This window comes from Lipophrys pholis (assembly GCF_963383615.2).
Source record: "Lipophrys pholis genome assembly, chromosome: 12".
NCBI classification, from domain to species: Eukaryota; Metazoa; Chordata; class Actinopteri; order Blenniiformes; family Blenniidae; genus Lipophrys; species Lipophrys pholis.
The window spans coordinates 16533217-16549570 of NC_137641.1; the positions used below are offsets into that span (position 1 = coordinate 16533217).

The 16354-nt window shown below is 42.7% G+C and overlaps 1 protein-coding gene across 3 annotated transcripts in view; it reads right to left on the minus strand.

Moving 5' to 3' along the window:
* Window positions 1-221: 221 nt before the first annotated feature.
* dpysl2b (dihydropyrimidinase like 2b) overlaps window positions 222-16354 on the minus strand; it is a 29331-nt gene continuing 13198 nt past the window's right edge. For 2 of the 3 annotated variants that reach the window (XM_080477195.1, XM_080477197.1), the window contains exons 2-14: window positions 16096-16184; window positions 15624-15808; window positions 13315-13479; window positions 12859-12920; window positions 11351-11431; window positions 11037-11105; window positions 8400-8520; window positions 8140-8296; window positions 7837-7978; window positions 6745-6915; window positions 4228-4407; window positions 3887-4052; window positions 1123-2432 (exon numbers count right to left, since the gene is read on the minus strand). In XM_080477195.1, coding sequence (XP_080333321.1) covers window positions 2341-2432; window positions 3887-4052; window positions 4228-4407; window positions 6745-6915; window positions 7837-7978; window positions 8140-8296; window positions 8400-8520; window positions 11037-11105; window positions 11351-11431; window positions 12859-12920; window positions 13315-13479; window positions 15624-15808; window positions 16096-16184 — 1680 coding nt within the window. In that variant the 3' untranslated portion in view covers window positions 1123-2340. Of the gene's footprint in view, window positions 2433-3886; window positions 4053-4227; window positions 4408-6744; window positions 6916-7836; window positions 7979-8139; window positions 8297-8399; window positions 8521-11036; window positions 11106-11350; window positions 11432-12858; window positions 12921-13314; window positions 13480-15623; window positions 15809-16095; window positions 16185-16354 lie in introns of all 3 variants that reach the window. The other variant, XM_080477196.1, reaches the window with a different exon arrangement.

A 16354-nucleotide genomic window follows, 5' to 3' on the forward strand; every position in this document is an offset into this window, starting at 1 on the left:
CGTCAGCTGCAAAGGCTTCAAATGATCATGTTTACCACCCTGTCCTTTAATATTAACACAAGCTTTCCCTCCTCTGGTAGGACAAACTAGAGTGACTCACCACACCATCTTGTGGTGGAAAGTGGCATTACATGGTAGAGTTCTTTAACAATCTGCCAGCAAATATTCAACTCATGCTTGTTGTTTACTCAGTTTAAGTTTTGTTTTTATTCATTCATTTTCCAATTTTAGGTGATTATACTGAGTGATAAATGCATCTGGACTGAGGCAGACTGGTTTAGTTTCTTCTTACATCTACATGCGTTGGACTGAAAGTAGACGGTGTGGTATAACTACAATAGGCAAACAAAGGGAGAGCGAGTTTGCTTGCTAAATTCAGAAGATTTTCTTTAAAATCTTCTTAAAATGAACTTCAAAAGTCGAAAATGTGACAATTAAGTGATGCCACTTTATGAAATTGAGATAAACGTCACTGTAGCATCCAGTCTGGCTCTTTCAGTTTTTATCAGCTTCCTGGTGTGAGAAGACAGACTGGACATCACAGGGACTCGGTCCCAAGTCGCAACGCGACGCAGTGTCGGGGTGAGCATGTTGTGAGCTGCGTTTCATAAATCGGGAAGAAAAAAGGCTGCAAAGACGTGGTGACTGGTGACGAATGCCTCGTTTTACAACTAGAGGAAACTCAAGGAAACATTTGCTTCGCTCAACAAACACCAGATCATGTGAGGGAAAGAAAAGTCTAAAATAGAAGATTTGAAAGCTCAGTACAGCACGGGAGCCACGGTAAAGCTCCGCGACCGCAGGGGGAGCCTGCTGTGCGTGTCCCATCCCTCACACATCAACACTTCACACTAGTCAGAAGTAACATTAGCTCATGTCTACTTTCAAGCGTAAATCAATAGCGCTCAGCCCTTAGGCACCTAGTTACAGAATGACACTAAAAAGCAGTTTGACAACAAGTTAAAACCCTAAAACATTAGAACATTTCAAGATATCAAGCGTTTTTCGTCTTTACAAGGGGGGCTCTGTCGGCAGAGAAGACCCTATGAAAGCGCAAAAATCTGGCACCTTTGAATCGGTTAATCCTGGCTATTTTACATCTCCTTCTTTTTTTTCTTTTATCATACATCCTTCACTTTACCTAAAAAAACAACAACACAATAATAACAAAAGAATCCCAAAGCAAGAAAATAAACTATCAGTACAACTTCTGTCTGTTCAGGCACATAAAGAGTGGAAAGGAAAGGGGGATTTCCGATGAGTAAAAAAACGGTCACATCAGGAGAAGGAGACACATTCTGGATGTAAATGCACTGGGCGGTGATGGACGGATATCTGACGCTTCTACAGAAAAGACAAAAGGAGCTTTGTGATTTACCCGAATGCAACTAAAACCGGACGTGTAGCTGCGTAGCGAATGGCACCTTCCCGACATTTCCAACCTTTCTGTAGGAGGGCGGCCCCGAGAGACGGTAAGGCAAGGAAAGGCTGAGTAACACGTTCTCTTTCCTCTGTCACCACCAACTAAAGACTTACAGACGACGTGAAAGGCTGCGTTTACTACCTGCCAGTGCTTCCTCGTGCCCCACAGGACTCTGCAGCAGACTGACAGTGTGCGTACCTTAGCGAGTCAGCTCGTGAGAGGACCCAAAAGATCACTAAGTCCGTCTGATGGTGATTCGTAGTGATTGGAGCGGAGTGCACCGGGTGGCAATGCACTGGAATGGAACAGATCAACCAGTTACTAAAATGAGCAAATGATAAGATTCTTGTCAACTCTGTCTTAGTCGACATCAGAAATACATCAATCGAACAACACTGGTATTGTACCCATGCACCACTTTGAACTGGTCCGCGAAATAAATGGAAACGCGATGGAGGCTGTGCATTACCTTGATTCTTCAGTTTGGTCTCTCTTGAGCCCTCAGTGAAAACAACAGCAAAGCAAAACATCAGAAAGACACATGGCAGGGAGAAAAGTACAGAATATATATATCCCCCCCCCCCAAAAAAAAAACTCTAAATAATGCCGTCAAAAGTGCTCAAATAAGAAGTGTTATCTTTTTTTTTCTTTTTTTTCATCATATGAGGCAGGATTCTTTTTTGTTGTTGTTTCTAACTGTGTCCCCTAGGATCAGTTGACAGGACGGTGTGGGAGTGGGGATGTGAAAAAAGCAGCAGAGGAGGACGTGAAAGACCGAGGTTGACGGATGGCCCCTCTCCGTCGGGTGTTTTCGGTATATAAATTCCAGGCGTCTTCGCCCACTTCCTCAGCTCCTTGTGGGCCATCCATCGACCAAATCTTCATCATTTCCTCCTCAGCAGCCGCAGATAGAAAATCTAACCCAGGCTGGTGATGTTGGCCCGCCCACCGGGAGGCGCCACTATACGCTGGGTGTTCCTGCGAGGAATATTGTCGTCGACCTGAGCACCTGTGGGAACAAATACTAGGCGGGTGAGGGTCTGCATGTCATTGGTGGTTAACAGATCACTGAGATTATAGGACGATAACAACTACCCCGACATTAATACCCCGTGGTTACAACCCTCCATCTACCAGACTCACATAAGTTACACTTGTTTTATTGCAAACATAATGTCTTTAGCCATTATTTAACCAGGTAATTCAATAATTAGTGATAATTATATAATGGGATTACTGAAAATTGGAGAATATTGGGATAGGAAATCAGTTAAACTTCTTCCTACACCTCTTCAGTCATGTTGCACTAGATATGTGTGTTCTATGTGTATGTATATATGTAGAAATGGATTCGTGTGGGCAAGTGCATGTGTATGTATGTCTGTATGCAGGTGCATTTATATTGATAAATTCCAAGCATTGACTGGCAAAAATTAATAATGATACTTTTTTTACAATGATGACGTGGAAAAAAATAATGTCCTTTGAAAAAGACCAATTTCAAGTATTTCACAACAGGTAGCATAATTAAAAATGGATTTCTGTTGAGATTGCACTTATTCTTCTTAAAAAATGTTGGGCTTGTTCAAGTTTTTTTTTTGTTTTTTTTAAAATTGTAGACTTCTTCAGATCTCATGAAACAAAGAAAAATCTGTATTTCAAGGTTATAACACGACGACTGTACCGGTTTAGCTCACACCAGATCATATGGTGCTGTATGTGTCCTCTGAACATGACCGTGACGTGACTGATTTATGGTGTCCGCAAGACGTTTGCACCAGCTTGTTGTCACAAGAAACTGATTATGTCACATATTCAAAGTGTTCCTCAGATATTCTGTGAAGCAAAAAAAGGGAAAATGCAAAGACAATGCCTTCAGTTGCTGGTTGCTGACAGCATGGAGGCATGAAACACGTTCCTCCCGAGTCTTTTATTAGTTTCTGAATGTGTAAAATTATCCCCAAAAGTCCTGAGTCTCACAATAATCTTCTTAACCCAACTCCACATTTACATTCTTTTAAATAACGGCCCTTTGAAAGCCAATGCTATGTCCCCTCCTTTCACAGAAACCTGCTTTAGAAGTGTGTGACGCCCTCCTGGGAAACCAGCCTCCCACTCAGGAAACTTCCATGTGTCAAGTCTCTTTCTGCATTAATTCAACTCTAAAAGCTTCTGATAAGCAACAACTCTGGGTTGATGAACCTCGGGCAGGTTTTTCCATCTTCAAATCACAAGTTTAAGGAAAGAGGTGTGAATGCTCCTGGGAGCTGGTTTGGTATCCTGGACACAGATCTCACATGTCATGAAAGAATTAGTTTTGTGTAGACCGTGTTCAGATGGATTGGCTTCGGTGCTTCAGACCCGGCTGAAAGTCAACCTTTGTTCACGAGAACTTAGTACGATTCCGGCATTAAACACTCCTCCCGCCTTTAAGGTCGTGGGACTGGTGGTCACCCGACTTACCGGATAGGCTGAAGCCGGACTGGTGCAGGTTGCGGACGGGTTGGTTGGGCTGCTTGGCGGGTGAGGTCTTCGCCGAGGAGGCGGGGGTCATGGTTTTGGGAGTGACGGACACCTCGCACACTGGCCCGTCGTACAGTCCCCTGGGAACGCCCCTCAGCTCAGCCAGCTGCAGGGTGTGTGTGTGTGTGTGTGTGTGTGTGTGTGTGTGTGTGTGTGTGTTGAAGGGGAAGGCAAGACACAGCAGTTAGTCGAAGAAACCATGGATTCTTGAAAAAGGACCTGTTCTGCCTGATAAACATTTAACTTCTGAGCTTCAAAAGGTAAAAGAGGTAAGCCTGTACCCTGCTGCGAGCCTTTATCCTCTTGTAGACGTAGTCAGAAAAAGGTTTGCGGGCCACGAAGCGTCCCGAGCCCTCTGTGGCGTGGAGGTTCCCCTCCTCTAAGACGATCTTCCCCTGGCTGATGACCACCAGAGGCCCCCCGCGAACCTCCGTGCCCTCGAAGATGTTGTACTCCACAGCCTGAGGGGAGCAGAGCAACACTGATGTCAAAGGCACATTCATCGAAAAAGTCCTATCAATGACACTTTGAGCCTGAGGTTGATCCTATGAGGAGTTGACATGTTCTCCCTGTGTCCGTTTTCTTCGGGTGTTTCCTCTCACGGTCTGAAAACATGTGTTGGGGTAAACTGGCGGCTATGAATTGACTGTAGTTGCGTGTGAGTGTGTGGACTTTTAACCTAAAGCGGTTTAGAAGGAAGATGGAAGTAATGCACAGGAGATTTCAATACACTCTACACAAGACAAATAAGAACAACATTGCTGCAATAAAACTGTCCATCTAATTTACTTGGTTTTGGTCATTTATCCTTTTTTGTCCTCCCATGTCCTCTTTGATTTTTCTGGTCGTTTCCTTGCTAAGATGTTCATAGAAGGAAAGAGGGTTGGTTTTTGGTGCATCCAAAGTCTAACTATTTCTGTTTGTTTAGAATTATGAGATGTGTTTTCAAAAAAAAATACAATAATTCAAGGTTTCACCCTTGAACCCAAGAATGTTATAAAAAATATTTGCTTGTTTTTTATTTGTGATTGATCTCTAATGATTCAGTGTTTTAAAGTGTGGGACTTGTTTTGTCCACAGTGGAGTCTGAAGGTATGAATGGCATGACGTGGGCATAATTAGGTGTCGGTAGGATATTATAAAAGATCCGTTGGTCTGATGAGATTTAGTTGGTACTTTTAGTTTATAAAAAACGGTTTTCATCTGACAGCGGTGGTCCTGTGATGCTTTATCAGGGCGACTCATACCTCCCGACACCAGCGCCCATACATCAGATCACAACAGAAGCACCTTCAAGTCGGAGATACAGTGATTCATGCTCCCCAGCTGTATTCCCCCAGTTATCTCAGTGATGTAGCCTCCTGCTCTGTGCCGCAAACGCCCTTTTGGTTTCACAGATTTACGACAATCTCACTGAGCCTTTTTATGGAAAAACTGCCAGAGTGAAGATGATGGACTCGCACATGGTGCCATCATGTGAAATCTGCCAAAACGTGAGAGAAGCTCAAACGGGGGACGGGCACGGGGATTTGGGGGTAGTTTGGGTGGCGGTGGTGTTTGTGTGTGGACAGCGAGGGTGTGGACGGAGGTTGCTGTGTGACCAGCTTGGAAATGTTCAGACTGAGGCTGAGCTCATGGCGGTCTGGCAGACTCTGAGACCCTGAAATGAGATCACCAGTAGGCTGGGGCTATCCTATGACACACATACACACACACACACGCACACACAAATGAGCAATTCCTCCCATGAACGTCGGTCAATCATTTTCTGACCGAGCGGAATAAGAAGGAAACCAAAGAACATGATGGGATTAGTTAAATTGATTCCAAGAACCGGAGCAGCAATAGTCTCTATGTCCTTCACACACACACACACACACACACACACACACACACACACACACACACACACACACACACAAACACACACACACACACACACACACACACACACACACACACACACACACACACACACACACACACACACACACACACACACACACACTGTGTCGGCCTGCTAACAATCAGAACCGATGTGTTCCAGCTCTTTGGCAGATTTTGGGGGTGACATCACTCGCTGGACGCTGTGTGAGGCCCACACCCTGTTCAACATTACACAAGAAAGGACCGACGAAACTTTAGCTCCGTCATCCAACACAAGATCTAAAGGTCTGTTAATCGGGCCTGCTGTATAGCATAATATTCTCTGTTTTATTAATAGTACCCGTGTCCTCATACACTCGTATGGGAAAATAAGGAACTGAATATTTGGAGGAGGACGGCGTTGATGGACAGACTGTATATGGGATTTTTTTCCTCTTTTTTTGGAGGGACATAGGCCCTATTGCATAATGTTCTCAAGTGAAAACATAAACTTTTAGTTGCCTTTTGGGTGTCCATTCACATGACAACAGTGTTTGAAACCACTGAAAACTTAACTTTGTGTGGAAACATGAAAACTGAAACAAAAAAACCCCAAAAAATGTCTTTTCACTTGAAACACTGTCGGAGTCATGCTGTTATAAAGTGTTTTGGTGGTAAAAACAGGTTTTTAACATAATATTAGAATCATCACATCACAGACTTGAAAGGACTATTGTGCACTTTTCTCCCGGTTTCCTTTCCTATTTCAAGCAGAATTTTCACTGTTTGGTCGCCATTCAAGAGGATTACCTTCCCTGCATTTGTCCTTGTAATTTGACATGAGCTTCCTCATCTACTATTCCTCTGAGCAGAAAGGTTAAAGAATCCTCCTGGCAGGTGTCAGTATTGTTAATTCTCTGTAAGTGAAGTACCGAGTTGTGGCTCTTGGCGGAGATGATGCTGGTGACGTCTGGATCCCACAGGACCAGGTCGGCGTCGGAGCCCACTGCGATGCGACCCTTGCGGGGGTACAGGTTGAAGATCTTGGCAGCGTTGGTGCTGGTCACAGCGACAAACTGGTTTTCATCCATTTTTCCTGTTACCTGAAATGAATCAGACACAGAGTGAGAATGTCAGATTGAGTTTTCCTGTTTCCATTTTTTTCATTCCATACTACTTGACCCAACTTCTTTCTCGTATTTGTTGGTTGTGTATTGGCACAAACCTCCAGCATCATTATCGACATTTTTGTGATCTGATGCAACACAAAAACTAACAATTTTAAAAAGCCACCCAATATTTCTTTTATGGGAAGTAATTCAAGTAACAACAGTGACATTAACTGATCAAACTAATGTTTAAAGGGTTAAATTCATAAAAAAAATAACCAAATGTTTGGTAGTTTTTATGCAAGAGTAAAGCAGTTTAAGAAATTTCCGAGGCCCAAAAATTTCAATGTTAACGTCAATAGGTTGCAAATATATTAAAATATCTTAAGTAAATCAGTGAGAAGTCTACTCCAATCACATATTGAAAGAACAAACACCATAATTTTATCTCATTCAGTTTTTTCCAAAGGATTGATGAGCCTTTAGGTGTCCGTTTTGAAGAGATTAAACCTGTCTTGGATGGTTTCTAGAATCCAGCCTCGGTTTATACAAAAGCTTTTGCCTCGTTTTGACACCAGAAATGCTCAGACTCATGAGAATGGCATTGGTGATGATCCACGGAGTCCTCTTGCATTTTTACATTCTTTCTTCCAGCAAAGCCTTTGTTTTCCCTCTGACCTTTGGGATTTTTCACAATGTGGAAACTATTACAGTGTCATACGATATCTTTTTCAAATCAGCAGCCAGGGTTTTAAAGTACAAGCACTTAGTAAAGTCTTCCTAGTGACTTGAGATCTGCTTCAGCTGCTTCAGTTCATAGTTGACAAATGCTCTAGAGCAGGGGGGTCAAACATGTGGTCCGTGGGACAAAATGTAGAAGACAAGCGCAATATTGAAAAGCAGAATTACACGTACCACGCATTTGTCCCAGATGATGGACATCCTCTCCTCGGTGCCATTGACGCCTTCGGGGATCAAGGTGAAATCATCTTTGCCCACGGCGCGCTGGGCGGTGTTAAAGGGACAGTGTGCACTTCCTGTCACCTGCAGGTCACCGCTACACACACACACACACACACACACACACACACACACACACACACACACACACACACACACACACACACACACACACACATACACACAGAGGTACCAAATCAGGACCGGGTCATTTCTAATCCTCCGACGGACGAAGAGTGATGGAGGTGATGTTCGTACCAGGAGAGCAGGGAGTTGAGATAGTCGGGCGTGGTGGGGTCCGGGCTTAGCGGAGGGGAGGTGACGTAGGCCGCTGCTTTGGCCCAGTTCTTGCTCCAGTAGTGTGAACCGTCCGTTCCCAGGCTGGCCGTGATGGGTTCTCCGTACACCACCGTGCCTGAAGGAGGAGTCCAGTCATGACATCAGAGACGACGTCTGCTGTCTTTCAGCTGGACGCTTCCATCAGTTTGAGAACAGAGGGCCATTGTATTGTGTCTTACCTTTCTTCCGGGCCTGAGCGATGACGTCCGCGGCGCTCTTGCTCATCACCTTGGTGATGTAGAGGGGGCAGTTGGTCTGATTGGCCACAGTCACGGAGCGGTTAACAGCCTCGGCCTCTACCTGGAGGGCAGAGAGGAGGGTGAGATCCACGTGGCGTAGAAACTACAGTGAGTTTCCTCTTTCTCTTTCCTCTTTCTGTCGTCTTCATCTGTTCTTTTCAGATTACCGATGATCCAACTTCTTTACCCGCTTCATCCAACTTAACCTTGACCTTATATATTGGACAGGACATAAAGTCGCTTGATGTCCAACCTGTTGAAACTGGATAACTTTATTCTGACTCATTTCTGGACTCCCAGCTCAGAGATGCTCACAGAGACTTCATGTATCTCAGGAAACTTGATGGTTTTCAGCAGATTATCTAGATTGTCAATAAAGCTTTGGTGGAAAATGTTTTCACTGTATCATCCTGCTTCTAAACGCTCTGTGTCAATTACAAATACAATATCTTGCAAATCACAGAAGACTTTCATTTAACTATTTATGAGAAAAAAACAGGAGGAGCTAATATCAGATCTCCTCCTGTTTGAGCCTTTGAACTCTAGGAGGCGCTACAGAGTCCCTCTGACAACTGAAAACATATTTAAGACATAAGAAATATTCTTAATTCTGCACAGTGACAACCAAGACATAAACTGTTCTTAGTATTTAATGGTTCTCATGAATCTAAATATCTCTGTGTACGTTTTGTTTGCTGATCTGTGAAGAATAAAGATTCATTCGGCTCTATTCTATGTTATGACTGCAAACATATCGTGTGTCAATCAGAAGATGTGTCTGTCATGTTTAATCTACAGTGCAGTCAGTCTCCTTGACGTGTGCATGACAGGGATGTGTGGGTGTTTCAGATATACTGGTGTCCTTGGTAACTGCTGACCGCTACAGAACAGAGTCAATGGCCTTAGAGAAAATAGAAATAGAGGTGAATTCTTTTGACCTGGTCTCTATAAAAGTAAACTAAAATGTTTGCACTCTGTCTTGGAGGACCATTGGAGGAAATGAGACTATCCAGAAATAAGTAAAACATGCAAAAAATTGTGCTTAATAAGCTTACAGATGGTCCAACAACTGTAGGGGTGTGGGGCCGTTATTAAGAAATTAGTGAAAAGGTTGTGTGTTTGAATTTTTTTGTTACATTTTAAAATAAAAAGACATTATTAAAAAAAAAGAAAAGAAAAGATCGTACCAAAGCTATCTCACCGTGAGATTATTGTGCCAACCACTACACCATCTAATTTCTTATGACTACTTTCAAGTACGCCTCCAATACAATAAGTCATATGTGCATCCTAACAATGAGCTAAATATTTAACACGTCGGAGCCTCAATGAATGAGCAGGAATTGAAACTGAAATAGTAACTTGTGGAAGATAAAAAACAGAGCTTGACTTGTCTGGAATAATCAACATCGAAAGGCTAAAAGAAAACCTGATCAGCTCATGAATCTGATTCGAGTCTAAACTGTGTTTATTATCAGTTCCCACGGTTTCCTCAAATCCAATATTTCCATGTGACCTTCAGGTTCTCATAATCACCACAGATTCATTCGGAGAAGCTTTGAAATGAGAGCGAGCCAGTTTCCCTGCTGTGCTCTTAGGATTCATGCCAACGCGAATGCTGCTCCAAATTCTTACACTGATCCAGCAGATAGATTTAAAGAGCCACCTCTTCTGAGAAAACCGTCAAATAAACTCGTATAATCCAGAGATTAGAGAGTTTTACTTGTATATACTGTATCTGCCCTGACTCATTTATCAGACCCTCTTCAGTGTCTGTCTCAGGTTTATTACCAAATGAATCATATAAATGATGATATTGGAATCTCAAAATCCTATATTTTTCCTTATTTTTTCAAAAAAGCTTTCTATTGAATCTCCGTTAATTAGCTTACAGTGACGAGTCAGTTGTTGTAATTGTCTGATTACATTGGCTTGTTTTATTTAAAAATGTTTTATGATACCCTGTTGTTTTGCCAGAAATTCTTACGTTTGACTGTATATACACTTTGTACTACCTACTCCTAAACACTGTACACAAGTAGACAATAAAGGTCTTCAAGTAACTCCTGGCAGGAAGTGTATTGCCTTGAAATTTGATCCCCGTCCAATGAAAAGTAGGGTAAAACACTTAAAACAGATTCTTATTGATAAATGACGGAGAAAATGTTCCAAACAAGAGTGAATCATATTTTAGGTCCGTAATCTTTCTGTTGCTTTTACCAGAGGGTCTTCATAACCTTCCGATGAAATCACCAAAGATGGGCCCGTGGATTGCAATCAAGATCTGACTCATGTGAGCAGTATGAGCTTCACCATGGCAGCACTCCTGATTGTGGTTCGGCGGTTTGAAATCACTGGTTTAACTTTGCCTCAGGATGGTGAAATAGTGATTATGAAGTACTTCTCATATCGGCTGCCTTAATGTAAAATGTCTTTCTCTGGTGGGTTCTTTCGATCTCGTGACCATATGGAACAATGTTTCATGAGCACGCTCTAATCTGTGACGGTTCTAGAGTAGAAACGCACAACATGAATGCTGTTTCCTCAAACTCCCTGAAGTGGAATTGACTGACTCACCTCCTCAGGGCGACTCAGCACGTGTCCCTCAGGCCCGGTGATGCCCTGCTCCAGGATCCGACGCTGCTCCTGAGCGTGGAAAATGGAAATTTGTTGAGTCATGTGCCGATGCGTGCATGTTAGCCGCAAAAGGGTCGTGACCCTGCTCTTACAAGCACTGAAAATGTCATTACAACCGTGGAAAAAAAATAAGTCTTTTTCCTCAACCTATTAGTCATGAGCGTCGACGTTAAGCTTATAATCAATCCGATCCAGTAGATTCGGGTTCAAATCTACTTGCAAGTGGAATCTCAGTACGGGATGTGGTGTCATACCTCGGCTACGATGTCCCCGTTCTCGGCGTGGACCTGGGCGATGGCTCCGAGATCGCGGATCACGCTGAACACTTCGTACACCTGCAGCAGAGAGGAGGACACAGGTAAGACTTGTCCTCTTCATGTCTTGTGCAAGGCTAAAGAGAAAAAGACAAACCTAGTACTGGTGTTTTCAAACTTCAAGTCATGCGTTATGTCAGAAATGCATTCAAATCCAGTATTTTAGAAAGGTTTCATGCAACTTTCTCAAACGATGCAACCGACATTACTTTATTTACGTCTTACTTATTTTCGTCTATTTATCTATTTCATATCTGTCTCCAAAGTGATGTTCAAAGTTGATTTTGTTTTGCAGGAAAGTCCAAAAGTTCTATTAAACTTCTCAAGAAGCATGATTTCATTTGTTCGATCAAAAACTGCTGGAGCAAACTTATACTTTTTTTTTTTTCCCATCATGAGTACTAAAAAATAGATTATCAAATATCCTCAGAGCACGCTGAGATGTTGACAACCAGAAAATCCCTTCCTGTCCTCTTTGACACTGACCATCACCTTCATTCTGTCAGTATCTGAGCGGTGAAAAGAAACATGGACGCTGGTTTTCACACAGTATGAGTCTCCCACGGTCGGACTGTTTAGGCTTGGTGATGAGTTCGCTGACCGAAGGAAAGCTGACGTGTTGGACGACTCGTCCACTCAATACTGCCAAACATGCGAAGCCAGAGAGCAGCCGGAGTTTGAACCCAGAGACGGAGACATAAACTCTGGCTGGAGTCCTCACGCAGGTGCAAAGAACATCACAGATGTGTTTTAATATCTGTGATTCATTCATTTTGACCATGAGTGAGAGAGAGCGAGAGTGCGAGAGTGAGAGAGAGAGAGAGAGAGAGAGAGAGAGAGAGAGAGAGAGAGAGAGAGAGAGAGAGCTGTGGCTTTCCAGAAACATTCAGACAATCATTGTGAGACGTTGCCTCGCCAGGAAAAACCGACCCGTGCTGATACTCACACCAGAGAAGGTAAACTAAGACATGAGTTTTATAATATTAAAACAAAGACTAACGTGCTTCTTGGTGTTAGAATCTGTTTTTGGTGTGTTTTTTAAATGGCTACATTTGATTAATGGACCATTTTATTTTTTAAGACATTTCATTACATTTTGGAAACTACCTCTTAGAGAAGAAGAAGAAGAAGAAGAAGAAGAAGAAGAAGAAGAAGAAGAAGAAGGCAGAAAAGGAGGAAAAAAGAGCAAAGAGAAGAACAATATGGAACAAGAACAAAAAACAAGACACAGTGGAAGAAGAGCAAACAGGACGCTGAAAAAACAGACATTAAGACAGAACAAAAGAACCAAAGAGGAGCAGAAGAAGAAGGGAACAGGGAAGAAGCGAAGCCAGAAGCTCAAAAGAGTAGAGCAAGAAGACTCAAAAGAGGACACGTAGAAAAGGAAGGAAAAACAAGACAAACCACAAGAGGAAAGGAGGAAGAAGTAGAACCGGAAGAAGTCCCACCTGAGCGTCAGTAAGCTGGAAAAGATCCTTATAGGCCAGGTAGACCAGGAAAGAGTTGACACCTGAGGAACAGGAGAGAAAAACTTGAAAAAGCGGGAAAAAAAGACTGAAACTGAACGAGTTAGTCTGGTTTCAACTTGTCTGATGGACACTATGATTTCAACACTAAACTGGCCAAGATTTGAGAATTAGAAAATCCCACTGTGTTTAGAAATGTGGCCAGTATATATGTTTTTCTCAATTTCCTCATAATATTAATAAAATTAATATTAAATTTTCTTGAGGAGTCTTTATAACTTCTACATCGATATTTTTTGGTGCTATCTTTTTATATCAAAAGTATGCTATTCTAAGTGCTTCACTTGTGATTTAATGTTTGATGCCTGATTAAAGTATGTTTTTTTTTTTTCTTCTTCATTTTTCACATGTGTTGGATTTTGGATCTCTCGGTCGTACCGTGATCCTTGACGAGCGTCTCCATCTCCTCCTGGATCCCCTTGTGCCACTCCGTGATGTCCACGTGCAGCGAGTAGTCGCAGCACGACTTGCTGTCGGCCCACTCGCGCCACTGCTCGAAGGCCGAGAGCAGACTGACGCCCGGCTCAGCCACCACGTGGTCGACTGCAAGCACACACACAGACACACGCACACGGTTAGAATGTTCCAATATCTGACATTATGTGTAAGCCAGATCCGCTGATGTTGTGTCTGGATCTAACTGAGACAAGGTTGATTCACACCTGGCTGCCAAATGTGACCAAAAATGCGTCTCAAGTGCCCACCTCGGCAGCAATTTGATCTGTGACGAGTACCAGACACACTACTGCTGTGTGTCCACATGTCCGAAGGCTCAAAATACAAAGCAACAGTTTCCACCACACAAAGTTTCAATCCGTGGGCTCAAATAGACTCAAAACAGCCACAAAAGACCACACAGTTTGACTGAAAAAACATGAAAAGTGGTTCATAATGGGTATAAAGTATGAGCAATGTCAATAAAATGCATAGAAACACAAAACGGGACACACAAACACCATGAAAAAACATGAAGTCACTATAAAAAGTCAAAACACACACACGGAGACACAAAAATACCAAAAAGATCCCCCAAAAATTACCAGAGATCCATAAAATTTTCACAGAGACATAAAATAACCCCGAAACAAAAGTCTATCAATTACCGCAAATAGACACAGAACAATCAGAATTAAAGACAAAATAGCAACAGAGACATGCATTTGCTCTAGAAGACAAATAATTAACATAATGAGACACAAAATGTTAACAAACGCAAACTAAATAAGCGTAAAGATATACTATTGACGTAAATTAGAAGTAAAATGACTATAAAGGACTCAAAACAAGAAAATGACACATAATTAACATAAAAACACACATAATGACCACATAAACAACAAAATAAACACAAGTAAGTTATTATAGCAATGAGTCATAAATTGACCACAAAGATACATGAAATGACAACTAAGAGAATGTATGGCCCAAAAGAGATATAAATGACTCCACAGAGACACAGAATAATCACAGAGACATAAAGTGACTGCTGAGAGACATGACTCGTCACAACAAGACATAGAATGACCACAAAGTTCTTTCAATGAGAAAAGACACAAATAATGACCACAAGTTGACCTGAAATGGCTACAAAAATACGTAAATCTATATAAATTACCAAAAAGAGCTTATTTAAAAAATGTGAAAAAAAAAAACATTTTATCAACTCAAGTCAGACAACTGATTCAGCTTTTTTTTTCATTTTGTATATTTCTGGCGTAATGATTTTTACTCATATGTAACAGTTTATGTGTCTCTGCAGTGGAATCACATTATTAAAGGCCTGCAGCAGCAGAAATGGAGCGTCCTTCTTCCAGCCTGTCCTCTGACCCCGGGTGTGTCTGCAGCGGTCAGCTTTTACAGTCCAAGATGACACCGGCACGCGCGCACACTTTGCTTTGCTACCAGGGAGAAACTGCTGAGTCATCACAGGGAGGGTCAGCGCCACAGTCACATGAAGCTTTTCACTCTGCTTTGATTTCCTTTATGCTCTACGACACTTTTTTATCAATGGTTACCATGGCGACTTAAAAACAAATATGCCATTGGTAACACTTCTGTGACATTTGTGCATGTTGAACGGTGTGCTGAATCAGTTATGTTAGAAAGAACTCCATGCTCACAAAATCATTAAAATGTCTTTTGACAATTAAATCCATTTTAAAATAAGTTGTTTAGTCATCCTGAAAGAAGTTAGCCAACTTAATCTGGAATCAAACCTATGATGTTCCCACTTTGAGGCGACAGTGCTAACCACTACACCACTGTGCTGTTCTACAAAGTAGATGGTGCGACCCAGTGACCTCCTGTCTAATGCATTTAATCTACTGGCAGAGGAAGCGGATCTAAATTGTAACTTTGATGTCTGATTAGAACGAAAAGCCTCAAATTCATCAACAAGCTGTGTGAAGCAGCAGCGATAAATCAAGTCCAAGTATCGAAAGGGGAAGCGCGAATTCCCTCCTCGTCTCATTATGTCCAGCAGTTGGCGGCTTGTGGCTGCGAGTCCTCAAAGCAGATGGAGCGTTTCACATGTCTGGCTCGGTCACCAGCAGGTCTGGCAGCCGTCCTGCTCTCATTAAGATTGTTTCAATGAGAGCAAATCAGTGAATGAGGAGTCGCCGCAGGGGGGCGGACGGCGAGCTGCAGACAGACATCCAGGAGCACCCAACCCAGCCTGCGGGACTTACTGATCATGGTGGTGCCTCCGGCCAGCGCCGCCTTGGTGCCCTGGTAGAAGTCGTCGGCGGACATCATGCCTCGGTCGGGCATCTGGAAACGCGTGTGCACGTCGATGCCGCCCGGCATCAGCATGCGGCCGTGGGCGTCGATGGTTTTCACCCCACCGGGCACGATGAGGTTCTCCCCAATTTGCCTGCGCAGAAAAAGAAATCGTAACGGCGACTTGCTCCACCTCCCACTGTCATCATCTATACCACCACTGCAGATATAATCGTATCCAGGCTGATTCATGTGTGTATCTGGAGAAGGCAACAGGAGTGTTTGTAGAAGATTGCAATGTGTAATATGTTGTACGAGTGATAATCTGGGACTAAAGGTTAAAGCCGACCATGATTTCGTCATATTACAGACACAGGGAGTATGAACTTGACCAAAACCTGATATGGATTGTGAATTAAAGAAAAAGAAAAACCAACTCACTTGATGACTCCATCCTCCATGTAGATGTCAGCGCAGAAGGATTGATCATCGTTCACTATCTTGGCTCCTTTGATGAGGAGACGGTCACTCTGTAAAACAGTAAAAACACACTTTTTAAAAACCGGAATTACTTGGAATGAGAAAGGCTTGAGTAAATCTGTGGGAATCTATTCTGGTCTAGTTTGGGGGGGTTTTTATAGAGGCCTGTTAAAGTAGCGCTCAAGGGGGGGGAGAGTATCCGATTTGGCTGGACGAGATT